Source organism: Thamnophis elegans, chromosome 15 (assembly GCF_009769535.1).
Source record: "Thamnophis elegans isolate rThaEle1 chromosome 15, rThaEle1.pri, whole genome shotgun sequence".
NCBI lineage: Eukaryota > Metazoa > Chordata > Lepidosauria > Squamata > Colubridae > Thamnophis > Thamnophis elegans.
Window position 1 is genome coordinate 16,548,029 of NC_045555.1, and position 27,672 is coordinate 16,575,700.

At 47.2% G+C, this 27,672-nt stretch overlaps 1 protein-coding gene across 1 annotated transcript; it reads right to left on the reverse strand.

The window, feature by feature from the left end:
• Positions 1-17,155: 17,155 nt before the first annotated feature.
• TMEM254 (transmembrane protein 254) lies at positions 17,156-24,994 on the reverse strand. The gene is made up of 4 exons (XM_032231530.1): positions 24,795-24,994; positions 23,637-23,740; positions 21,281-21,340; positions 17,156-17,478 (listed from the first exon to the last, which is right to left on the reverse strand). The coding sequence occupies exons 1-4, from the start codon at positions 24,903-24,905 to the stop codon at positions 17,361-17,363; spliced, it is 393 nt and encodes a 130-aa protein (XP_032087421.1). The 5' UTR covers positions 24,906-24,994; the 3' UTR covers positions 17,156-17,360.
• Between the last annotated feature and the right edge of the window lie 2,678 nt (positions 24,995-27,672).

Below are 27,672 nucleotides of genomic sequence, written 5' to 3' on the forward strand. Positions count from 1 at the left end.
CCCTGAATACAACGGATGTAGCCGGTCCAGGGGAGTCCGTAGGCGCCTGCCCATCAAGAGCTCCGAGGGGCTTCGGTTGGTCGTTGGGCAGGGAGTGGAATGTTGGCTTAGCAGGTAAGCCGCCACTTTCTCCTGCCAGTCGCCCCGGTCCATGCTGCCCAGTGCCTCTTTTGCTGAGCGGACCACCACTACCAAGAAATTCTGGCCGTGAAAGGGACCGGCAAAATCTAGGTGGAGGCGTGACCATGGGCCTCTCGGAGCCTCCCACTCACGAGCCGGCCCAGCTGGGGGATTAGGCCTAGACTGTTGACAGGGGTTGCAGCGGCCAACATAGGCCGCTATCTCTGAGTCCAGTAAGGGCCACCAAACATAGCTACGGGCTAATGCCTTCATTCGTGCTATGCCCGGATGATCCTTATGGAGCAGGGACAGGACTTGTGGTCGCAGCGCGGTGGGGATCACCACTCGATCCCCCCAAATGAGGCACCCCCCGTGGAGGGAGAGCTCCGCCTGCCGGATTTTAAAGGGCTTGAAGCCCTCTGCCACTTTGTCCACTGGCCATCCCCTCGAGACCCAGGAAGCGACCTGGGAGAGGATCGGATCGGCCTTGGTACAGGCCGCGACATCCGCGGCCGAAATTGGGAGACCGGAAGACGCGATGGACAGGACTGAGAGACAGGGCACTAGGGCGGTGTCGGTCTCCGGTAACGGGCAGCGGCTTAAGGCATCGGCATGCCCCAGCTGCTTGCCTGGACGGTACTGCAGCGTATAAGAATACGCTGCAAGGAACTCCGTCCATCTAGTCATTCTGGGGGAGAGGATGGGGGGGGTCGGCTTGTCACCTGCCAAAAGCCCAAGGAGTGGCTTGTGGTCAGTGACAAGGGTGAAAGGCCGACCGTAGAGGTAGTCATGGAACCTCTTAATCCCGGACACTGCAGCCAGAGCCTCCTTGTCTATCTGGCTGTAATTACGCTCCGCCGAGGAGAGTGTCCGGGAGTAATAGGCCACAGGGGCCTCTAAGCCATTTGGGAGGACATGGCTTAGGACGGCCCCGACTCCATAGGGGGAGGCGTCACAAGCTAACGTCAGAGGCATCCTGTCATTGTACTGGACTAGGACTGCCGCTGACGTCAGAGCTTCTTTGACAGCCGCAAACGCATGCGCTTCGCGGCTCCCCCAGCGCCAGGCCGCAGATCGGTCGAGCAACCGATGCAGCGGCTCGGCTAGTGACGCCTTGTGCGGTATAAAAGGGGCGTAAAAGTTCAGAAGCCCTAGGAACGCCTGTAGCTCCGCCTTGGAGGTGGGAGCAGGGGCGTTCCTAATGGCAGCTACCTTAGACGGTGTAGGGTGGATGCCTTGGGCGTCAATCATGAAGCCCAAGAATTCCACTCTAGGAACAGCAAATGAACATTTGCTGCGTTTCAGTTTTAAACCCGCGCCCCTGAAACGACTGAGGACCTTCCGCAGTACTTCGATGAGTTCTGAGCGGCTGGAAGCAGCGATCAGGACGTCATCGAAATACGGAACCACGCCCGGCAACCCATGGAGCAGCCGCTCCATCAGGCTTTGGAAGATCCCCGGGGCCACGGAAACGCCGAATTGCAGGCGGCGACAACGGAAAGCCCCACGATGGGTGACGATGGTTTGGGCAGCCGCCGCATCGTCATCCACCGGGAGCTGTTGATAGGCCTGCGCCATATCCAGTTTGGCGAATGTGCAACCCTGCCCCAGGGAATGGAGCAGGTGTTGCACTACAGGGACTGGATAGGGGTTTGCCTGAAGGGCCAAGTTGATCGTCGACTTGTAGTCGGCGCAGATCCTCACCGACCCGTCTGGTTTAATTGGGAGGACGATGGGGGTCTCCCAAGGGGAATGATCAATGGGCTCGATGACTCCCTGCGCCAACAACTTATCCAGTTCGGCGTCAACCTTGGCCCTTAAGGCAAAAGGCACCCTACGGGCTTTCAGCCTAATGGGAGCAACCTGAGGGTCTAAACTTAAAGATATGGGGGTCCCTTTGTAACGGCCTAACTGGCCGTCAAAAACGTCCGAAAATTCCCTTAAGGTGTCCTCGAGAGTGCTAGGAAGCACTCGGTGGACCCCCCCAATTGATAATCCCAGGGCAGGAAACCAATCCAGGCCCAGAAGGGCCGGCAAGTCATCCCTGACTATAAGGATGGGTAGCTTTCCCCGGAATTGGCCATAACATACAGAGATAGGGAAGGATCCCAGCGTAGGAATCACCCTCCCTTGGTAATCCCTTAGGGAAACCTCAGATTGCCTTAGGCGTTTCTGGGGCACTTTAGGGCACAGTTTGGCGAAGAGAGACCAGGGCAGGAGGGACCGAGAAGAGCCAGAGTCCACCTCCATCCGGCACGGCTGACCTTCCAGCTGGACGGAGGTCGAGACCTTCCGGGCCCCTGCAACGGCTTGGCTCGCCGTACTGTCAAAAGTAGATGGTTGACTGGTGGACTGGTAGCAATCTTCCGACCTCTTCGGTGGCCGCTGCTGCTGGCGGCGCGGTTGTGCCTGGGAACGGCCGGGAGATTGAAGGAACGAGGGTGCCGGCAATAATGCCCTGCAGACCTTAGCCAGGTGGCCTTCGCCCTTGCACCGATTACAGATGGCATTCAAAAATGGGCAAGCCTGGCGTTTATGACGGCCTCCGCAACCCCGGCAGGGCACTGCGGACGCCTGTTGGGCTGCAGGTTGCGGTTTCGGCTTCCTTTTAGGCACAGTCCTCATCTGGGCCACCACTTCTTCCTCTGGATCCTCATAAGCCAGGTCGTCCTCGACCATGTGGGCTTGTGGCGATGCGTCAGGCGGTGCTCGCTCTGGTGTGGCAATCTGTAACCGCTCAATGTCGGCCGTGGATTGCTCAGATAGTTCAGCGGCTCGGGCAGTTTCCACGGCCTGGAGGAGTGTAATTCGGTGATTTCGGAACATGCGGCTCCGCAGGTTGACATCGCGGACCCCGCACACAAACTGTTCCACCAAATTTTCCTCAAGGTTGGAGAACTCGCACTGGGCAGCCACCATCCGCAGAGCCTCCAAAAATTGACTGATGGATTCATTCTGTTTTTGGACTCGCCTGCGGAAGGCAAAACGGCGAGCGATGACTGAAGGGGTGGGTGCATAGTGATTCTTCAATCTGGCCATGAGTTCGTCCCACCCAAGTTTGTATGCTGGCCGTGGGGCTGCCAAAGCTCTTGCTGAGGCGAACATAGATGGCTCGCAGCATGAGAGGAAAAAGCTGCATTTTTCCTCTTCGGTTTGAGCCTGATTTTTGGAAGCGATCAGGTAACACTCAAACCTCTCCATAAACCCTTCCCAAGATTCTCCGGCCGAACCAAAGGGGGCAAAAGGAGGTAGAGCAGATGTCATCCTGACGGTTGTGAAGGGAGAGATACTGAGGGCCACAAAAAAAAAATTTTTCCCTCTTCAGGCAGCGTTCGTTGCCGGTCTGGAAGGCGGCAGCTAACTGTCTGTCTCTCTCTTTCCACCCTAGCGTCGCGGAATCGCTGATCCCATCCTCGTCGCCAGTTTAGAGGTTCGGAATGAGGGACGCGACCACAGGGTGAACAGCTAACAGGATTTATTCCAAGCTAAGTATAACAGCGATTCAGTTCATAACCAGCCCGCCAAAACCTTATATACTCGGGCTTCAACCAATCAGAAACAAGCATTCAGCCGGCAACAGCCTCCCTCGCGTCCTAACCAATCCGGACGGAGGAGGCTGTTGCTGGCCAGCACAAAGGTGCTGAAATACAAGAACAGCGAGGCCATTTACATGGCTTATACATATTAATGAGGCTATGAATATTCAATAGTACCAGTCCCCGAATCCAGTTCTAGACAGCCCAGTGGCCAATACGATCTTGTCGGACCAGCTGTCCAGTGATGTGAAAAGCCTGACCACCAAAGCACAAGCAGTGCTGCAACAACGACAGGTGGAACAAAGCCCCAAGAAACTTATGCGCTGCCATTTTTGCGGTTTTAACTGCCAATTCCTTAGTCATCATTTGTTTATGTTTACTTGTTACTTGCTTCTCTTTAGCGATAGCTGCTGTCATCTCACCCAAAAACTCATTTGAACAGAGACTGAAGCAAAAATCTATGGGTGCAGCTAACATCACACACACTGATGTCTCTTGCTTATGTGGAAAATTTGCTTTCTACATGCTTGGTTCCTGTTTGAATCCTGTCTGCAGTAATTCAACACTTCACTGGTTTGATGAAAACTTTAACTATAAGACTATATCTAGTTGGGGGTTGGCTGCTTATGATCCGCCCCCTGATGCAATTGCTTTGTATACCCTGATAGCAGCAGTTCTTGAGAATACAACGTGTGCAAAAGAAGTTAATTGTACATCTTCAAGTAAAAAAAATCTCACTGTCTTCGTATTAGTTCACCTGCTTTAAATTGTACAGCTTTTGAGGAGAGTTTCTTTCACTTTGCTTATGTTTGGCTCCCGCAAGGATGGTTTTTACATGTGGTCAAGAAACTTTTAATTAATTCCTGCTAATAATAGTGAAGCACAATGTTGCTTTAGCTAGTTAATTCCTTTGTTGCTTTCCAAACAACAAGTTCAGGAATCACTTGTGACTGAGATAGCTTTGCTTAATAAAGTAGAATATGTAGCACTGGCTATATTCATACTGGGTGTGCCATCGCTTGTTGCTTGCGCTCATTTGAATATTAATGCTGTTGTTGTGTAATGGTACTTCTTTGGCTATTTCAGCAATTAACCGTGAGCTACAAGCTTTGCGTAAAGCTATTTTGCAAAATCGTGCTGCTATTGATTATTTGCATATGAGTTGTGAAAGTTTTGAAGGGATGTGTTGTTTTAATCTTTCAGATGAATCCAGAACTATCCAGCATCAGGTCAATATTTTACACAATTTGACCTCTGATTTGAAAATTGATACCTTAGGATCTTGGTGGGAAAGGGCGTTGGTACTTACCTGATACGCCTCTTCTCATAGTGGGGGGAGGAGTATCCAGACTGGGTTAACCTTGTCCTCTCATTGATTGGATTGAGTCATATAAGTCTTTGGGACGCGCCCTGGTCACCAGGCACTACCCAGTTATCGGTGAAGAACTCTATCCGACTCGTTGCACCATTCACTCCAGACTCTTATTCCAGTTATTAGCTTTTATTGGTTTAAACATCAACATAACTTTCTTTAAACAATGAATATAACACTTAGTCACATAACACTGTCAGGGAGGAGCTGGATACTCCTCCCCCCACTATGAGAAGAGGTGTATCAGGTAAGTACCAATGCCCTTTCTCAATAGTGAGGGGGGAGGAGTATCCAGACATGGATGTACCACAGCCTACACGTCCCTAGGGTAGGAGACCCCTGAGGCAACATGCCCCCAACTCATGCCTGATGAAGTGTGGCCCCTGCCCTGTGAACAGCCTGTAACACCCTGCGGCCGAACGAGGCTTCTGCCGAGGCAAAAGAGTCCAATTTATAGTTCCTTATGAAGGGTGAGGGGGAAACCCACGTGGCTGCCCTGCAGATTTTGGCCAAGGAGGCTTGCGTGGCCCAGGCCGTGGAAGTGGCTGCACTCCACGTGGAATGAGCTGTGATATGACTTGATGTTGGCAGGCCCTGTGATTGGTAGGCAGTGGCAATACAGATTCGCAACCACCTGCCTATGGTGGTGGAAGTTACCTTGTTTCCCAGAGACCCCGGCTGGAAGGAGACAAACAGGGCTGCGGATTTCCTGCTTGGCTTGATTCTCCTGAGATAGATCCTCAGAGCCCTCCTTACGTCCAGAGTGTGCCACTTCTTCTCTAATGGGTGAGAAGGGTCTGGACAGAAGTTGGGCAAGATCAGTTCTTGTGCTCAATGGAAGCAGGTGCACATCTTGGGGATGAAGGACGGGTCCAACCGTAACACCACCCTGTCTTGGTGGAACACCAAGAGCTGGGCCTAGATTTAATTTTTGCAGAAGGAGCGCCCCCCTCCGCCTCATCCGCCCCCTCAAAAGGGCTGCTTCTGCTGCCTGCCTCTCTGCTGCCTGCCTGGGTATCTCTGCCTAGCAGAGAATCTTCCCTGGCACTGTCTGTTCCCTGGCACTGTCTGTTCCCTTGCCTCTGACCCCCTGAAGGAATTCTGACCCTAAAAGAAGGACCCAGAGTCTTGACCCCAGGAATAGGCGTGTCTGGGGCACGGAGCCATCCTGAAGCTGCCCTTCTTCGGGGAGGTGGGTAGGACCTTCCTCTTGTCCTTGTTCTCAATCAGGAAGGGCTCCAGAGCTGATCCAAAGAGGAAGTCCCTGTGCAGCCTGTGTGACGTTACCGATGAAGCGATTGCCCTGGAAGTAAACCTGGCTGCAGCTAAGGTGGTGTCCGATGAAAACTGGATGGCTGCCACCAGCTTGTTGATGTCCTGATGGGAACGGCCACAGCAAGGATGATCGATTGATGAAGGAGGCTGTGGTGGCTGCTTTCACTGCCCAAGCAGCCGCTTGATGACCCCTCTGCAATGTGAGGTCCGCCTTTTTGTCCTCCAATTTCAGAGCATCCTCTGGCTCCCCGGGCATGTTGGTAGGCATGTGCAGAACCAGCACCCAGGGTATCGATGGAGGACTGTGCCAGCACCTGAGCCAGTTCCTGGTCCACATTAAAGAAAACTTTAATGGCGGTGGCGGAGGAGGAGGAGGTCTTCCAGCCGCCATGGCCGCCAAGGAATGACTATAGTGGCTGTGCGCTGGGAGGGCAGCCTGCGGGGCTGGAGGCTGCGTGGTGGCTGCGCGCTGCCAAGCACTAACAGGAGTCGCGGGGTTGGCTGGCCGAGCAGCCTCGCGCACGCAGCTCCCCTCGCCACCCGATGGAGGCTGCCCTGCTGCTGGCACTGCCGCGCCTCTGCTCATCGTGCTGAAGATGCCACTGCCACCCCCTCACCGGCTCTTCCCGCCTGGATGCCCACCGCCTAGGAGCCGCCCGACGCCTTCCTGCCCACCACCGGCTGCACCGCGGCTGACTTGCCCCAGGCGGGCTGGAAGGCTTCGGGCGGCTCCTGGGTGGCGGGCATCTGGGCGGGAAGAGCCGGTGAGGGGGTAGCAGTGGCATCGTGCCGAAGCATCGCCAGCAGCAGGGCAGCCTCCATCAGGCGGCGAGGTGAGCTGCGTGCACAAGGCCGCTCGGCAAGCCCACCCCGCAACTCCTGTTAGTGCTTGGCAGCGCGCAGCCGCCACGCAGCCTCCAGCCCTGCAGGCCGCCCTCCTGGTGCACAGCCACTATAGTCATGCTGCAATTCTTTGGTGGCCACGGCGGCTGCAAGACCTCCTCCTCTTCCTCAGCCACCGCCATCTTGACTCCCCCTCCCTCCGAGCCCCCTCCCTCCAGCTTCCCTCAGGCTCCGCCCTGCTCTTCCCTTGCCCTCACATAGCGGGGCCTGGCAGCACTGCCGACGCCTTTTCATCCACTCACCTATGGCAAGTGCTTAGAATTTCTCCCATCCACCCATCCAGGGGGCTCTTGCCCTTTGTTAAGTCTCTGATGAGGGAACGGTGAGAATGAATTCCATTTGGAAGCGCGGGAACCCGATTCAACGTAGGAAAATTCACCACACCCCTTCTTCCAGGACCGTACGGCAGCAATTAACCGATCGGGTGGGTAAAGAGCTGGAGAGGCCCGCCAGCCAATAGGGATGCAAAAGGGGAGGGGCATGGCCCCGAGCAACCAGCCAATGGGTGGGAGCAGCTCAGGCGGCCTCTAATGGCGGAGCAGAGGTGCAGCAGCACCAGCAGCAGGGCAGCCTCCATCGGGCAGCGAGGCGAGCTGTGTGCGCGAGGCCACTCGGCCAGCCCGCCCCGTGACTCCTGCTAGTGCTCAGGCTGGAAGGCTTCGGGCGGCCAGAGGGTGAAGATGAAGCCAGGTGAGAAGAAAGACCTGGGCATGCTAGGCTACGTGTTGGGCACCCCTTCGATTCTCCCCCCGCCCGGTCAATGGTGTCCCGCTTTACCAATTTTAAAATCTGGTCACTTTACCTTAGCTAATTCTCAGATGGAAAGGAGAAACTTGCCGAGCAGAAGATGGACTGTTTAAAGCCCATCATGCGGGCAGAAGGACGAAATTACCCAAACAAACCTGGAAATAGCTGCGGGTTTCCCTTTAAGCAACGTCACCACCCTCCCCTCCAATCACCACCTTCCTCCCAGGAGAGGGGCGCGCACTGCTTCAATCGCCTGCCCCCCCAACACCGCAGGCATCTTAACTGATCAGCTTGGCTTGTGAAAAGGTTCTTTTTAAACGTGACCCGTCAAAATTGCGCTCGATTAAGCCGCGCCCGATTAAACCGCGTCGCTGATGTCATCAACAGGGCGACAACAGCCAGCGTGGAGAAAGAAGGGCGCTTTAAATAGCGCTTTGAAAGCAAGCCGATTCAACTGAAGGTAAGGGTTAGGTTTAGGGTTAGGTTAAGGGTTAGGGTTAGGGTTACGTTAAGGGTTAGGTTTAGGGTTAGGTTTAGGGTTAGGTTTAGGGTTAGGTTTAGGGTTAGGTTTAGGGTTAGGTTTAGGGTTAGGTTTAGGGTTAGGTTTAGGGGGGGTTAGGTTTAGGTGTTAATTTTAGGTTTAAGGTTTACAGCGTGCTTCTGTCTCCGTGCTGTTGTCGCCCTGTTGATGACGTCAGCGACGCGGTTTAGTTGGGCGCGGTTTAGTCGAGCGTGGTTTTGTGGTGGAACCCTTTTTAAAGGATCAGTGGGCGGGGAGATTGTGCACGGTGTTGTTAGGGGGGGGAACCCCACCAATCGAATTCTAGTTGAGCTTGCGAGAGAGCTGTTTGCCACTGGTTTAAAAAATGGTCACATATTTCGTGCCATCCTTTTCCTTTGCATGGAGACGTTGATGGGTAAAAGTAACTGGGGATAGGGGGTGATGAGCGGAAGTGCGGTCGCTCCCTTTTGGTGGTGTGGATTTGGGTTAGAGAGGTTTGGACTACCAGCAGGAGGGAGCTCGAATTGCAATCTTCCGTTTCTAGCCTTGGAAATACGGGTGTTGTTAAACTCACAGGAGCATTCTTTGATATAGGTATAGTATACTATATGTATATATTACTACAGTATAGGTCAGGAGTTTCCAAACTTGGCAACTTTAAGACTTGTGGACTTCCACAATTCTCCAGCCAGCATAGCTGGGAGTTGAAGTCCATAGCTATCTGGAGAATTCTGGGAGTTGAAGTCCACAAGTCTTAAAGTTGCCAAGTTTGAAGACCTCTGATATAGGTTCCCCTGCTTGAGCAGGGGCTGGACCAGAAGACCTCCAAGGTCCCTTCCAGCTCATTTATTCTAAAGCTTATAAAAGCTCCGCTCAATGCTGGTCGCGGGTGGATTTTTTTAGGATATGTCTTTAGTTTTTGAAATATCTCCATTCGCATCCTCTCTCCTGGCGGAATTACTGGTTTTGAATAGTTGGTTCGACGAACAGAAGTTTAGCCGTTAAAACCATGTAAGAATTTAAAGGCAGAATGTCTGTGTTGTGCAAAATAATTGGCAATCTGAAGGAGATAAGATTATATTGTATGCCTTTGTAAGTGTGGATATGTGCACACATAAATTTTGCAGCAGGGTTAACAATGACCAGAACACCTCTTGGTTAGCATAGTCAATAAGAAACTTGGCCAATAATATTAAGGCAAGTATGAGCAATTATCTGTCCAAGGTTGCTTAAAAAAAATGACACCAGAGTTTCTTGCCATTTTTGGATGGGAACTGGATGAAAACAGTAATACAAATCTTAAAATTGAGGTGGTTTTTTTTTTAAAGGAAAAATAGATTGTACTTCGGTTTTGCTTAGGTGTGTGATGTGAGTCAACCGTTTTTGATATTTAGACCACCAAATCTTAAAGACTATGCAGATAGTTTGGAAGGGGTTAGTAGCAAAGCTAGTATTGATATTGTGGAAATTAATGAAATTAATTACAATGATATTATTGCAGGGATGTGACTATCCAGCTAAAGTTGTTTCTCATACATTCTAAGACTTAGATGTCTGCGTGACATCAGGATCTTTTTTTTGATGGAAATTCCAGATTGGGTGATAAATCCATTTTCAGATACTGAGGAAGATGGGGTAGTGGAGGAACAACTCATAGAGCTGCAAAATGACATTGAACTGAAGCCAAAGTTTAAGAAATCGTACCAAGAGTTTTGATTACAGAAAGACATTTCTGATCGCTATCCTGCACTATGGACAGTGGTTAAGAAGCTCCTTGTTGCATTTCCAACATCATATTTGATGGAACGTGGCTACAGTGTGGTCATCCAACTTCTCTCCAAGCAAAGAAATCGACTCCAGATTACTGAACATGGTGATTTAAGACGCCTGCTAAGTGACTTAAAACCAGACATTGGGAAACTGGTATCACTTCATCAAGCCCATCCATCACATTAAGAATTTACTGAACAGTGAAGTAGTTACTAAATTTTACTGAGTTTACTAAGTTACTAGTTATTAAGGTTCTTGATAAATGACTATCAGACTTTGATATCACTGGATCATGTTCAACAATTTTGTTGAATTAACATTAAATAAAAAGGTTTTTAAATTGGATTTTGAATAAATGTGCAATTAATTGTTAGTTTTGAATTTTACTGTTACTATCTTCCTTCCGTCGTGCAAACCGCCCAGTCACATGACCAGCCACACCCACCAAGTCACACCCACAGAACCGGTAGTAAAAAAAAATTGAATTCCACCACTGAGTGGGGGGCACCGAGGATCAGTTTGTAGCACCAAGGGGGCGGTGGATTGAAAAAGTTTGGGAACCACTGGTGTATTCAATAAAGTTTTACATTTGAGAAGCACAATGTCCCAGGAGTTCTCTTTTTGGATTCTCTACCTGAACAGCTGACATTATAATTTAATGACCCAGTTAATAGTAACAGGAAATAGTTGTCCCACTTCCCTTTGTAACAAAGTCATTGCAGGTTTTATTGTGGAGATGCATTGTAAATTTTATTGATACTAGAAGGCATCCAAAATGCAGATGTGAACTGACATTTTTATCATATGCTCCATAGATACTCAACACTCAAAAATCCAGACCATTTTGGGAAATACCAACTCCAGACAACCCAATAATTGAAAGATGAATGTGAGAAACTCAAGATCAATTAACCAATTAACCTCTCCCTGCAACAGGCTAGAGTCCCATCATGCTTGAAAGCAGCAACAATTATCCAAGTTCCGAAGAAAGCAGCCATAAGAAGCTTGAATGACTATAGACCCATTGCACTGATGTCTATAGTGATGAAGTGCTTTGAGAGACTGGTCCTACAACACCTCAGGTCCTGTCTTCCACCAAATTTTGATCAACACCAGTTTGCTTATAAAAGCAACAGGTCGACAGGTTGCTGTACATATTGCACTGAGCCACCTTGAGAAATCTGGGAATTATGTCAGAATGCTTGTTAATAGACTATAGCTTGGCCTTTAACACCATCTTACCAGGAATTCTCATTGAAAAGTTGACTGACCTGAATTTCCCTCCCCTCACTTGTGAATGGATCAAAGACTTCCTGAGGGATCATCCACAAACAGTAAGGGTTGGGTCCTTTACATCTTCCACATTGAAGTTCAGCACAGGCTCCCCTCAGGGCTGTGTGCTCAGCCCATACCTGTACTCGCTGTATACATATGACTGCATATCATCTGATCCATCCAACATCATAATAAAGTTTGCAGACGACACAATGGTGCTGGGTCTTGTAACTGGAGGGGACGAATCAGCATACAGGGAAGAAGTCCAGAAGGTATCCGCATGGTGCTCAAGAAACAACTTACATCTAAATACTAGTAAGACAAAGGAGATGGTGCTAGATTTCTGGAAGCACAGAGAGGAAACCGGCCCCACTGTATATCGAGGGGGGCTGTGTGGAGAGGGTTTCCTTTTTTAAATTCTTGGGAATGCTTACTAGTCAAGATCTCACCTTGAAAAACAACACGTCTCTGGTGATTGGATCGGATCATTTCCGACCTGGAAACGGCCAAAAGGAGGTGTTCGTCTAACCACTCTGCGTCACTTCAAACGGAAAGCCGAAGATATAGTCATGCGCCCATTCAATCTTAGCCGAAAATCATATAATAGCGACTGGCTGCACCATCTGACAACCCTAGCCCAGGACCGAAAACAGTGGCGTCAAATTTCCATGGAAGTCGCCTATACCCACGATGGATGAAGAGGCGTCAAGTACAAGTAAGTACAAAATTGGAAAGGCCCAACAGAGACTTCATTTCCTTAGAGTCTGGCGAAAAAATCAGGTGGAACAACGGCTGATGACCTCTTTCTATCGGTCCACCATAGAAAGTGTCCTCACATATTGTATTACAGTATGGTATGCTGGTTTAACAGCTGCAGACAGGAAGGCACTACAGAGAGTGATCAATTCGGCATAAGAAACCATTGGTTGCCCTCTGACACCACTGGATGACATCACCAGATCTCGCTGCTTTAGCAGAGTAAAGAAGATACTCAGAGATGATTCACACCCTGGTCAGTGTCTCTTTGTACTTCTACCATCAGGCAGAAGACATCAAAGTATAGCCAGCCGAACAAACAGGTTTAAAGATAGTTTCTATCCTTGGGCTGTGAGACTTTTAAATACAACCACAATCACTCCATGCACACACTAGTTTTTTTCTTTTTCTTTCTTGTTTCGTTTCTGTTATAATTTTGCACCAGTGAGGTTAAAACCAATTTCATTGTATTTAAGTACAATGACAATAAAGATTATACATACTATACATACATATACATCACCGTAACATTCTGGAGTGACAAAACAATGCAAGTAAAACATGAAGAAGTAGCATTCTTTTGCATGGCTTGACAATAAACCCAAATATATTCCTGGATTAAACATGCAGGAAACATACCCTGTTTCCCTCAAAATAAGACCTCTCGGGATAATAAGCCCAATCGGGCTTTTGAGTGTATGTGCTAAAATAAGCCCTCCCCCTAAAATAAGGCCTCCCTGAAAATATTGCGACACAGCAGCAGCCATGAGGTGATCTCGTTCGCTGCCTCCCACACCTCAAAAATAATAAAATCTCCCCGAAAATAAGGCCAAGCCCTTATATCGGGGGTCTTATTTTCTGGAAAACATGGTACAAGAAATATTTCTATTGTTTCAACAAAATTAAAAAGGCATTAATAGTTCAGCAGAAATGAATGTTTAGTTCATTTAGTAGGCCTGTGTGAGACAACATTGAAGTGTCTTTAACACTCTGCATTGGGGAAGCTCTTGCGTCACATCAAGAGGTGACAGAAAGAAGCTTCAGTGGGACACAAGAGTTCTGATTGCAGCAAAACAACACCACATGCAGTGATCTTCACAACTTCCTCCAGCAGAGGATGTCCTTTTGTGTATCAAAATTGTTGGGCAAGCATTTTCCCATTTGGTGTTCTTGGAGCAGCAAGGATGAGGCAGGCTGTGAGGAACGACTGAGTACAGTGACTTCAACCTTACAAGCAAGGATGACATGTGCCTTAGCAAACCTCCTTTGCTTAAAGTTCTGTTGAAGCAGAACACCCTTTCTAAAGTTTGTAACAACTTCTATGTTACTACACTTGAACTGCAAATATTTGTGCTTTCTTTAACTGATAGCCCTGAGATCTGGATTTGCTCAGAGCGGTAGAAATTCAGAGCCTAGTCCCACTATATAAATGATTTGAAGAAGGGAGTTGGAACTCCGCACCACATGTTCTGACCCAGGTCACCTAGGCAGAGGCAGGCTTCGATAAGAATCCTTTATTGCTCTGTTAAATTAGCAATAGCACTTAGACTTACCATATTTTTTGGACTATAAGACGCACCAAGATTTCGAAGAGGTAAATAGTAAGAGCCGAGGTGGCATAGTGGTTAGGGTGCAGGCCACTTCAGCTGACTGTTAACTGCAGTTCAGCGGTTCTAATCTCACCGGCTCAAGGTTGACTCAGCCTTCCATCCTTCCGAGGTGGGTGAAATGAGGACCCAGACTGTGGGGGCGATATGCTGATTCTGTAAACCGCTTAGAGAGGGCTGAAAGCCCTATGAAGCGGTATATGTCTAAATGCTATTGCTATTGCTATTGCTAATAAGGGGGAAAAGTGTTTGCCTTTCCCCAGCCACCAGCAGCACTCTGCAGGCTACAGCAGGGCTGGGGGAAGGCAAAAACACCCCCATTTTTGTGAAAAACTGCCCTTTTTCCGTCAATGTTTCACAAAAACGGGAGATGTTTTTGCCTTTCCCCAGTCCTGCTGAAGCCTGCAGAGTGCTGCTGGGGGCTGGGGGAAGACAAAAACGCCTCCCGTAAGGTCGAGAGTTAAAGTCAACAGGACAAGGCAAAGGAACAGGCAGAAACACCAGGTTTTTCCAAGCCAGGGGAGCATAAACCAGAACAAAGAATTGTTCCTGATAAACTGCTCCAGCTTCTGCTTAAGTCAACCCACACCGGGTATTATGTTAGGTTCCTGCTGGAATGCTGCCATTCCGAAGCAGAGGGAGGATGCTTCTTGGAGCCAATTGCTTTGAATGTCTAAGGGCTCCTCTTCTAACTTAAGAAAGTGAAGACTCTTGAAATGGAGAATTTCAAAAGGAACCTTTTATTAAGCAGAACGGCAGCCGGTTGAATTCAAAGCAACATCTGAGTCCCCTTAGGCAATGCAAGTAGAATTAAAGCAGTAGAGATCCCTCCCATTAGTTAGAATGCAGATTTTAGCCAATATACAAGTGTGAAAGTGTTTCCTTTATCAACTGCCCTGAGAGCTGAATAAACATACATTCCCATGGCTATCTTCCTTTAGACATTAAAGTGAAACGTCCCACATGGCCATCATAAACATTCCCCCAAAAGGTGAAGAGATCTCAAGGTATTTCAGGCACCAGGAAGTTGTAAAATATCAGTTGTCACAGGCACTTCTAATAAATCAAGTCCAAGGCCCCCCTCCTCCCAATTGAATGGCCGTATCACTTTTAGGGATCTGACAGAACGCCTTTGTTTTTGCTATAACCGCATGGGAATTAAAGAGGGGAACTGGCTCCAAGCTGGTTCCAACCTGTTACCCAAGGCTGTGGCACCCTGAGGATGACCTGTTATGCCTTGGGGTTCTCATAACGGTTCCACCACAAAACCGCGTTCGACTAAAGGGCGCTCGACGAAACCGCGTAGCTGACGTCATCACAGCGTGACAACAGTGTGGAGAAAAAAGCACGCTGTAAACGCCAAACCTAAAATTAACCCCTAAACCTAACCCCCCTAAACCTAATCCTAAACCTAACCCTAAACCTAACCCTTAACCTAACGCTAAACCTAACCCTAACCCTTAACCTAACCCTAAACCTAACCCTAAACCTAACCCTAAACCTAACCCTTACCTTAACTTGAATTGGCTTGCTTTCAAAGCGCTATTTAAAGCGCCCTTCTTTCTCCGCGCTCGCTGTTGTCGCCCTGCTGATGACGTCAGCGACGCGGTTTCATCGGGTGCGCTTTAGTCGAGCGCGGTTTTGTCGTGCCATGTCTCATAACACCTTTGCAGCGTCGTATTGGCCACTGGGGGACATGGGGCACTGGGCGGGAGCTGATTGGACTTCCCTTTTCTGCGTGGCCCAGTCGCTAGCGTGCCGCAGCCTGGTGCCAATCCACGGACCTGGGGTTAGAGACCCCTGTTCTAGAGAACAATTTCATCTACTGTGTTTTCCCCAAAATAAGACCTAACCAGAAAATAAACCCTAGCATGGTTTTTCAGGATGCTTGTAATATAAACCCTACCCTCCAAATAAACCTCAGTTAAGATCGTCAGCCAGACGGACACATTTAGGACCATATTTCCCTGAAAATAAGACCTAACCAGAAAATAAAGCCTTTTGGAGCAAAAATTAATATAAGGCCCGGTCTTATTTTGGGGGAAACATGGTATTTATTGTTCTGTTCTCTGTTGGCCTCTACATGCGAATACAAAGTACCATTGACCTACTGCAGTTAATAAGTTAACAAGTGAAGGAAATACTAATAGAGCAGCATAAGGCACCTATCTTACCCTGAATCTGTTGTCCAATCTGACAACAATATTATTGTCCTGATCCATACAGGTAACCCTCAACTTACAACCAGAATTGAGCCCAAAATTCATGTTGCTAAGGGAGTAATTTGTTGAGAGAGTTGTGCCCCGTTTTACGACTTTTCTTGCCACGTTTGTTAACCGAATCATGGCAGCTGTTAATAGCAATAGCACTTACCGCTTTACAGGGCTTTCACCTGTAAGTGGTTTTTACAGAGCCAGCAACCCAACAATTTGAGTCCTCATTAAATTAGTAATTAAATTAGTAACATGGTCGTTAAGCGAATCTGGATTCCCCCTTGACTTCGCTCGTCAGAAGGTCACCAAAAAAGGGTTATTACATGACCCCAGGACACCTCGTAAATGCGAGTCCAAACGCAAATCACATGACCACAGTGCTGCAACGGTCGTTAAGTGTGAAAAATGGTCGTAAGTCGCTTTTTTCAGTGCCATTGTAACTCCAAACGGTCACTAAGCAAACTGTTGTAAGTCAAGGATTACCAGTATTGTAAACAGGATTATTGAGAAAAGCAACCAAGATGATTAGGGGACTGGAGGATAAAACATACGATGAACAGTTGCAGGAACTGGGCATGGCTAGTTTAATGAAAAGAAGGACTAGAGCTGACATGATAGCAGTGTTCCAGTATCTCAGGGGCTGCCACAAAGAAGAGGGAGTCAAGCTATTCTCCAAAGCACCTGAGGGCAGGACAAGAAGCGGAAACTAATCAAGGAGAGAAGCAACCTAGAACTAAGGAGAAATTTCTTGACGGAACAATTAATCAGTGGAACAACTTGCCTCCAGAAGTTGTGAATGCTCCAACACTGGAAGTTTTTAAGAAGAGTTTGGATAACCATTTGTCTGAAGTGGAGTAGGGTTTCCGGCCTAAGCAGGGGGTTGGACTAGAAGACCTCCAAGGTCCCTGCCAACTCTGTTATCATATTATGTTTCCCCAAATTAACAGCGTAAACAGCCTTTACCCTAACACCAAGGTCTTTTTATGATTAAACACAGAATAGAAAAAAGGCAAGATACCTATCTATCTATCTTTGAACAGCAGGTCTTCTGTAAGAAGGTGAGAACTTTTGATTCCATATTTAAAATGTGATTTCCGCTTTATCAACACACAAGTTTATCACCAGGGTACCCCAAAACCAAAGTGTTTTTTTGTTGTTTTTTTTGTTCTGTCTTTCCACGTAACAGTGAAAGGTGTTTTCGGTCAAACGCCAAAATACGAAGAGAACCTTCAGAGTTAAGGGCGATATCATCCCGTTTCTGTTTCCTTTTCCAGTTCCATTTCTTCACTGGGTTTTCTTGGGTGGCTTGTAAACCAGTAGGAAATTAAGCGAAGCGATGCCAAATAACAGCGTTTGAACGAACCACTTAAGCTGCGTCTTCCTCTCTGTGATGCCTTTCATACTGCGAGGAAAAGAGAAGGCAAATGACAGCGAGATGTATTTATCGTATTTTTCGGAGTATATGATGCACCTTTTTCCCTCAAAAAAGAGGGTGAAAATCTGGGTGCGTCTTATACACTGAATACAGCATTTTTCACCTCCTGAAATCCTGCCCACGCATCCCATTTCTCACAAAAATGGATGCGCAGAGGGTTTAGGAGGCCTGTAGAGGGCTCCTGGGGCTGGGAAGGGCAAAAACAAGTGATAAAAGGGCCTATTTTTCACAAAAATTGGTGTGTTTTTGCCCTCCCAAGCCCTGAGGAGCACTCTACAGGCCTCCTACACCTTCTACACGCCCTTTTTGCAAACAAACGGCCCATTTTCATGAAAAGCGGGCCCGTTTTTGCTCATTTCTGCCCTCCCCAGCCTCCAGGAGTACTCCGCAGGCCTCCCAAATCCTCAGCATGCCCTGTTTTTCACCAAAAATGGGGCGTGCAGAGGGCTTGGGAGGCCTGCAGAGTGCTCCTGGGGGCTGGGGAGGGCAAAAACTTTTTTTTTTAATTTACCTCTTCAAAATCTTGGTGCATCTTCTGTGCGTCGTATAGCCCCAAAAATACAATAGTTGGGGAAATAGTTCAATAAATACTAAAGAAATAGTAAAGTAGTGTGATCTTTGGCGCATATTCTGCGATCAGGAAACCAAGCTACTAACTTCCTTCTCTGGGAGAAGGTGCTGGGACCCCAAATTCCCAGTTACAAAAGCTATTCTGGATCTGAATATAAACCTGGAGGAAGATTCTTTTACTTATTCTTCTTATTCTGCACTGAAAATTGCACTGCTGATGTTACCTAGTTTTGTAATGAAACGTCTGCAAGAAAACAACCAACTCCAGAGAACACCAAGGGCCTGATGATGTTACCTACCCTGTTTCCTCCAAAATAAGCCCTCCCCGGAAAATAAGCCCTCCCTGAAAATACTGCAACACAGCAGCAGCCACGAGGTGACCATACTCATCTCCTCCTCCACCTCAAAAATAATAAGACCTCCCCGAAAATAAGGCCAACTGCTTATTTTTGGGGGTCAAAAGAAAACAAGACCCTGTCTTATTTTCACGGAAACAAAATAGTTTGGTAATGAAACAAGAAAACAACCAAGCTCACAGAGCATCAAGGGCCTGATGATGTTACCTAGTTTGGTAATGAAACGTCTGCAAGAAAACCACCAAGGAGCCCAGTCCTTCCCCCTCCTTCTCTTCTTCTTCTCCTTCTCCTTCTCGTATAACCCAACTTCCCACCCTGCATATCTTTTGAGATCAATTCCTTGGAGTGGCACTGCACTATTGGTTAGCAAACCTGCAGATAATCAACCGAGATGTGAATGTCTTCTTGTGCAACAAGAACACACTGGGCTGGGCGAGTAATTGCTTCTATTGGCTCAGACGAAGGATGGGAAGAAAATGATTGCAAGACGAATATGTGGCAAAGGAGGGTTGTGAAACCACACAAAGGTGTTCTTCTGTGTATTGCACCCTCCACCCTCCATTGAGTAAGATGTCTCCTCCAGAGGAACTTGTTGGGCAGGTCAACGGTGGCTCTCCTAAACGAGGTCAGCTACCTGTTCTTTCCTATCGAGACAATCTCCATGTCACACTGACCGATTTTAAACTTGATATCACCATATTTTGTTTACACCTTCCAAGCTTGCAATGGAAGTACAGTTCGTTCTTGACTTACAACAGTGCATTTAATGACTGTTCAAAGATCCAATGGCACTGGGGAAGAAAGGGGATTTAGAGCCACGCATCACACTTACGACCGTTGCTGCATCCCCAGGGATTAAAATTCAGATTCCTGGCAACTGACTCACATCTACGATGGTCGCAATGTCAGGTGATCTCCTTTGGAGACTGCAACACACTTCTGGCTCATATTTAATTAATTGTCAACTAGGACTTCAACACAGAAAGCCAACGCGGAAGCCAGATTCACTTAGCAACGATGTGACTAATTTAACCATTGTGGTGATTCATTTAACAACTGTGGCCAGAAAGGTCGTAAAAGGGGGCAAAGGTCACTTAACAACTGTATCACTGAGCCACGGGAATTTGGGGGTCAATTGTGGTTGTAAGTCAAGGACTTATCTCTATTGGAATGGAAAATCATATTATTTCTGAATATTTTCCGTCCATCTATGCCACGAGTAATGTGGGAGTCCTTTCTGCAACCTTTTAGATGCGGGAGGCAGCGTCCCTTCACTCAGACACCAAGCAAGACAGACCCAGACTGCAACGGATAGTTAGGACTGCAGAAAAAACAATTGCTACCAACCTGCCTTCCATTGAGGACCTGTATACTGCACGAGTCAAAAAGAGGGCTGTGAAAATATCTACAGACCCCTCACGTCCTGGACATAAATTTTTTCAACTCCTATCCTCAAAATGACACTATAGAGCACCCCACACCAGAACAACAAGACACAAGAATAGGTTTTTCCCGCATGCCATCACTGCTAAACAACTAATTCCCACAAGTCTTACGCCCTCAAAGAGCCACAAAGGTTCTAACTAGACCCCCCCCCCCGTTGAATTCTAAAGCTGACCAGAAGTCCAGTTCCCCCCAACATAAGAGTCTCCTCCTAGTGCAGCGTCCTTTTTCCTCCACCTGTCCTAAGTGAAAGCCCTATCAATTGTGGAGCTGAATGGCGACAGGGAGCCACAGCAGAGGGATGAGCCACATGCAGCTCCAGAACCGCATGTTGCTGACCCCCTGCTCTGGGCTGTCAAACCACCTAGTAGGGCTGTAGTATTACTATTATCCTTCTCATCTTTCCTATTACCTGTTTCCTTAACTTCTTATGACTATAGCTCTGTTGTTTGTATCTCATGATTTATGTCGATTGCTTATTTAGTATCCTAAGGCTACCGCTGAAAGTTGTATCATGATGACTGTATTTTATTACCATGATTTATCACTTGCTGCTTGTATGTACACTGGGAGCTTCTGCACTGGACACAAATTCCTTGTATGTCCTATCATACTTGGCGAATAGAATAGAATGGAACGGGAATAGGAATAGCAAATAGAATGGAATGGAATAGGAAATAGAATGGAATGGAATAGGAAATAGAATGGAATGGAATAGGACTAGGAAATAGAATGGAATGGAATAGGAATAGGAATAGGAAATAGAATGGAATGGAATAGGAAATAGAATGGAATGGAATAGGACTAGGAAATAGAATAGAATGGAACGGGAATAGGAAATAGAATGGAATGGAATAGAATAGAATTGAACGGGAATAGGAATAGGAAATAGAATGGAATGGAATAGGAATAGGAAATAGAATGGAATGGAATAGGAATTAGAATGGAATGGAATAGGAATAGGAAATAGAATAGAATTGAACGGGAATAGGAATAGGAAATAGAATGGAACGGGAATAGGAATAGGAAATAGAATGGAATGGAATAGGAATAGGAAATAGAATGGAATGGAATAGGAATTAGAATGGAATGGAATAGGAATAGGAAATAGAATAGAATTGAACGGGAATAGGAATAGGAAATAGAATGGAATGGAATAGGAATAGGAATTAGAATGGAATGGAATAGGAATTAGAATGGAATGGAATAGGAATAGGACATAGAATAGAATAAAACATTACTCCACTCCACTCCATTCTCTCATTCTCTATTCTGCATCCTATTCTGTTCTGTTTTATATTCTATTCACAAAAAGAATATTTCTACATGTAGAAAACTATCGTGCCAACCCAGATCAAAGTGCACCACCTTCAATTCCTGAAGAAGTTAGAAGAACTTACTTGCATAACCAGATACTCAAACACGCTTCTCCGATATGAATTAACCAAGCCACCCCATACCTGCAATTAAGAAAAACAGCATCAGACTTGTCAAGAATTAATTAACTATTAGTTCAAAACAGGAAATGGTGAAGCTCTCCGTGTCTCAATTCTTCATAAGGTTAAAAAGTGATTCAAATTCAAATTAAAAGAAGGGGGGGGGAGGTTACGGAGGGTTTTCCAGCAACACCTTGAAAAACAAGTCACAACTTTTCCTGCACTTGTCCAGCATGAGGAAAAGACATTTTCGTTTTAAGGTGGTATGAAGCGTGTGGGTGTTCATTCCTCCTAATCTTTCTCCTCCAAATTCAGATTATTGCCCTGCTAATTGATACAGCTGTGTTGTGAGATATGTCTGTGAGAACTTCCCAGCTGTTTCTGGATGCAATATTTGTTTGAAAGAAAACCAATTCTTAAAGCCAAAATAGATTGGGAGTTGAGTTCTACCCTATCTTTTTGCTTTCTACCCTTATCTTTTTGCTTATTTTCATTGCATTCTCCACAACAAAGAACCATGATGGCGAACCTATGGCACTCATGCCACAAGTGGCACATGGAGCCATATCGGTGGGCATGTGCATGCTCGTGCCAGCCAGCTGATATTCAGGCCTTCTGGGCCCACCAGAAGTCAGGAAACAGGTTGTTTTCGGCCTCCGGGTGGCGGGGGGGGGGGGGGGGGCTTTTTTTGTCCTCCCCAGGTTCCTAGAAAGGCTCTGGAGCCTGGGAAGGAGAAAAACGGGTCCACTGGGCCAGTGCGTGCCAAAAGCACTGGGAGAGCGGGGGGGGGGGGCGGAGTTATCACATGCGCATACGCGGGGGGAGGGTGAATAGAATTTTGGGTGTGGGCACACACATGCGCAACCCCCCCATAGTTCCTCCCACTTTGGGCAAAAACGTTAGCCATTGCTGACATAGAATAAGCCCTTTGATGGAGTCACCCACTGTTGAGTGATGGGTTACCTAGAACAAGGCACACAGATTGAATACCTACATTCACTTGGCAAGTATTTTTTCGCCCTCTTCCCCAGAAGTCTTCTACAGAAGCCTTAAGACTGAAGCATTCCTAAGTTTGCGTGACCCGTCAAAACCGCGGTCCACTAAAGCGCGCTCGACGAAAGCGCGTACCTGACATCAGCAGCAGCGCGACGAAAAAAAATTATTTATTAAAAATAAATTAAATTAAAATTAAAATAAAATTAAAGCAAGCCGATTCACATAAAGGTAAGGGTTAGGTTTAGGGTTACGTTAAGCGTTAGGGTTAGGTTTAGCGTTAGGTTAAGGGTTAGCGTTAGGTTTAGCGTTAGGTTAAGGGTTAGGTTTAGGGTTAGGTTAAGGGTTAGGTTTAGGGTTAGGTTTAGGGTTAGGTTTGGGGGGGTGAGGGTAAGGTTTTCGCTTTAATTTTAAATTTACCGCTCACAGAGCGATGTTTTCGTCGCGCTGTGATGACGTCACGTACGCGCTTTCGTCGAGCGGGCTTTTGTCTACCGCGGTTTTGTGGTGGAACCCTAAGTTTGATTCCTCAACTTTGAATGTCTCTTAACTCCTGCGAAGACCAGACTTTGGTCTTGCCTCTCTAGGAGGTTGAATGAGTCAGCATTGGCGCAAGTTCTAGATTTCCTTTGTCCTCTGGTCAATTCTGACTTCGGAATTTTGCCTTGTTGTTTGGCCTCAGGTCATTGAAAAAGTTTAGCCAACTGGGGGCATCAGTTAAGACAAGGAAGGGGAGGGCCGAGAAGGAAGAAGACCTGAAGGGGCAAGATACTGACTCTGTACACTACTTAGAGTAAAACAATGTTAAGCAGTATATAAGTCTAAGTGCTATTGCTATTGCTGTTGAGTCAACCTTCCATCCTTCTGAGGTCAGTAAAATGAGGGCCCAGGTTATTGGGGGCAAGAGGCTGATTCTGTAAACCACTTAGAGTGGCTATAAGAGCACTGTAAAGCAGTATATAAGTAAGGGCTATTGCTTTTGACTCAGCCTTCCATCCTTCCGAGGTGGGTAAAATGAGGACTCAAATTGTTGGGGGCAATAGGCTGACTCTGTAAACAACTTAGAGAGGGCTGTAAAAGCACTGTAAAGCGGTATATAAGTCTAAAGGCTATTGCTATTGGCTCAGCCTTCCTTCCTTCCGATTTTGGTGAAATGAGGACCCAGATTGTTTGGGGGCAAAAGGCTGATTCTATAAACCATTTAGAGAGGGCTGCAAAGCACTGTGAAGCGGTATATAAGTCTAAGGGCTACGGCTGTTGCTATTAGCCAAATCACCCCTACTGTACAAGGAACGTGCCCTTCTCCCAAATGTTGAAGTCAACTTACCCTGCATGGAAAACAGGTTTGTGGTTCTCCTGCAGATACTTTGTGAATCTTCCTAATGGACCCAGGCCGTCATAGGGGATTATTGAAGGTGCAAAGACAGCACACTGAAGAGGGAAAAAAGAGAAGGCCCATTTTATTAGCATCACTCAAGCTTCTCACCAGATTGTCCCAACAGTTCCCTTTTCAATCCTTGCCATCTTCACAACCAAATTTGCAAGGCAGTTAAGAAAAGAGATTCTGCTGTTATGCTTTCCATAACCTGTACACAATTGTGTTGTTGTTGTGAGTTGCAAAGTCGTGTCCAACCCATCGTGTCCGACCCATGGACAATGTTCCACCAGGCCTTCCTGTCCTCTACCATCCTCTGGAGTCCATTTAAGCTGATGCCGATTGCTTCGGTGACTCCATCCAGCCACCTCATTCTCTGTCATCCCTTCTTCTTTTGCCCTCCATCTTTCCCAGCATTGGGCTCTTCTCCAGTGAGTCCTTCCTTCTCATTAGGTGGCCAAAGTATTTGAGTCTCTTCTTCAGGATCTGGCCTTCTAAAGGGCAGTCAGGGCTCTCTCTCTCTCTCTCTCTCTCTCTCTCTCTCTCTAATCTCCCCCATCTTTCAGATCTCTATTTAATCTCTCTCTCTCTCTCTCTCTCTAATCTCCCCCTCTCTCAGATCCCTATCTAATCTCTCTTTCTCTCTCTCTCTCTCTCTCTCTCTCTAATCTCCCTCCCTCCCTCTCTCAGCTCTATCAACTCTCTCTCTAATCTCCCTCTCTCAGATCTCTATCTAATCTCTCTCTCTCTAATCTCCCTCCCTCTCTCAGCTCTATCAACTCTCTCTCTCTCTAATCTCCCTCTCTCTCTCAGATCTCTATCTAATCTCTCTCTCTCTAATCTCCCTCCCTATGCACCCCTCTCATCTATCTATCATCTATCTATCTATCTATCTATCTATCTATCTATCTATCTATCTATCTATCTATCTATCTATCTATCTATCTATCTATCTATCTATCTATCTATCTATCTATCTATTCTCTCTCCCCACTCTCTCAGCTCTACCTACCTACCTACCTATCTAATCTCCCTCCCTTCCCCCCTCCCTCTCTGTATCTCACTCTCTCAGATCTCTCTCTCTCCCTCCCCCCCCCCCGCCCTCCTTACGCCGTAGTACAGCATGCCGCCCGCGATCACCGCCATGAAAAACGGTCTGGTCCTTCGGAAGTAGGTGGCCGAGTTGTGGGAACGAGCGGCGGACGCCGACCGGGACGCCATTCTCCTGCAGATTGACTCTGCCTACAGTTGTGCGCGGAAGAGCCTTCGCCAGGCCGACCCCGAGGAGGAACCGCTCCGCCCGCCCCCGACATAAGTAGCTCCGCCTTCGCCAGGTCAGGCGAGGATGGCTGGAAGGGCGCCCGGGGGAATGCCTACCTCTGGACCCGCCAGCGGGCGGGGGAGGACTGGTTGAGGATGCGAAGCACGGCAGGAGTGCTCCGCCTTTTCTCTCCGGGGAGGGCTTTAGTTGGGGTGAGGGATCAAAATGATTTTAGCAGCAATGTAGCATCTCCTGGCAACGCTGATCCTTGTTCCGTGTGTGTCGAAATGCTGCCTTATTTTCAAACTGGGCAATAAAAAGAAAAATCTAAAAAAAGAAGGGAGGGGGAGACGTGCCACACACACACATAAACACACGTTACCCCTTCCTCCACACATATGCACACGTCCTAGCCCATGGATGCGCTACCCTCCCCCCCATGTATGCAACCACATCTCCCGCATGTGCGCAGCAGACACCCAAAAATCAGCCGGCCAGTGGGAGGTGCACACCTCCATAGAGAGGGCCCTGCGTGCCACCTGTTCACCATCACAGAGAGAGACTGAATTTTGAAGGAAACTGAATCTGGAACCATCTATTGAATGGAGAATGATTCCTGCTATGACGTGGCATTTGACGTTAGACAAGTCGATAGTTTTACCCATTTTTAACCACACTGAACATTTCTAGCCTTTCAAATTGGAAATGCTTTGGATGGGAGAGAAAAGATACCTCATCTGCCAACTGGAGGCATAAAACGACAAGAAGAAAACAGGATACGAAGGAGGTGGTTTGTTGGGAAGGTTATTATATATTATATATTTATTTATATTATTTCCTGTTCCAATAAAACCTTAATTGTTATTTGCCATTGGATAATTCACCTCGGCACAGATTCACTTCTGATTAGAGGAGGCTGCAGCCTTGCAAACCTGGAGGTGATTTTTTTTTCTTGGCCATGAGATCTGTTTTAATGCTTTAAATCTGCAGTTTCAGAACTTTTTGAATTTCTCCTGATTGAAAACAATCAAGGGGGGGGGGGGGAGAAGGCCTGTCTGTTTTCAAAATGAAGCACCAGGGGGCAGTGTTTCCATAGAAAATCGTTTTGGGTCAGACAGATGTTTAAAAGTGTGTACATGAATACTTTTGTTGAGAGAGAGAGAGAGTGACTGGCCAGGATTTACTCAACTGACTTTCAAACCTAAGGTGGGACTTGAACTCAGAGTCTCCTGGTTTCCAGCCTTGACCACTAGGCCAGTGATGGCTAACTTTTTTGTCATTGCGTGCCTGCACCCATAATGCAATGTATGTACGACCACTCCATGTGCCCTGCCCCCTGCATTCCCCATGCCCCGTCACGCATGTGTCTGTGATCCCTCCACTCTGTTTTGGTCCTAGTAGGCCACCCTGCAGTCTCCTGGGAAGATGGGCAGGGGGGGGAGGCGTGCCGTACACACACATAAACACATGTTCCCCCTTCCTCCACACAAACGCATGCACCATAGCACATGCATGCACGACCCTCCCCCCCACACATGCACTCACATCTCCCACATGTGCCCCATCCTAGCACATGTGCGGCAGAAACACAAAAATCAGCCGGCTGGCGGGAGGTACACACCTCCATAGAGAGGGCCCTGAGTGCCACCTGTTCATCATCACAGAGAGAGACTGAATTTTGAAGAAAATTGAATCTGGAACCATCTATTGAATGGAGAATGATTCCTGCTATGACGTGGCGTTTGACTTTAGACAAGTCGATAGTTTTTACCCATTTTTAAGCACATTGAACATTTCTAGCCTTTCAAATTGGAAATGCTTTGGATGAGAGAAAAGATACCTCATCTGCCAGTTGGAGGGATAAAAGGACAAGAAGAAAACAGGATAAGAAGGATGTGTTTTCCTGTTCCAATAAAACCATTAATTGTTATTTGCCACTGGAGAATTCACCTCGGCACAGATTCACTTATGATTAGAGAGGCTGCAGCCTTGCAAACTTGGAGGTGATTTTTTTTTCTTGGCCATGAGATCTGTTTTAATGCTTTAAATCTGCAGTTTCAGAACTTTTTGAATTTCTCCTGATTGAAAACAAGCAAGGTGGGGAAAGGCCTGTCTGTTTTCAAAATGGAGCACCAGGGGGCAGTGTTTCCATATAAAAACGTTTTGGGTCGAGACAGATGTTTAAAAGTGTGTACATGAATACTTTTATTGAATAATTTTTCCCCCTATTATGTTTCCTTTTTAACCTTGGAGGGTTGAAATGTATTAAAAAATGAAGGGGAAAAAATCAAAAGAGGGTTTTCAACGGTGAAAAGGATAACATATGGGGAGTCTCAAGCAAACTTCTCTATTTATATCCCACCCGTATTATTTTTATAAACAACGAAGTAGGGAACATATCTACTACTTCTTCTTCTTCCCATTTTCCCCACAACAACCCAACTCAGTGAGGTGAGTTGGGCTGAGAGAGAGAGAGTGACTGGCCCAGATTTACCCAACTGACTTTCAAACCTAAGGTGGGACTTGAACTCAGAGTCTCCTGGTCTTGGTCAAGTTTCCAGCCTTGACCACTAGGCTAGTGATGGCTAACCTTTTTGTCATTGTGTGCCGCCACCCATAATGCAATGTGTGCACGACCACCCATGTGTGCCCCACTCCCCTGCGCATGGATGCATGCCTCCCACCCCCCACATGTGTGTGTGCGTGCGATCCCTTACACCCTGTTTT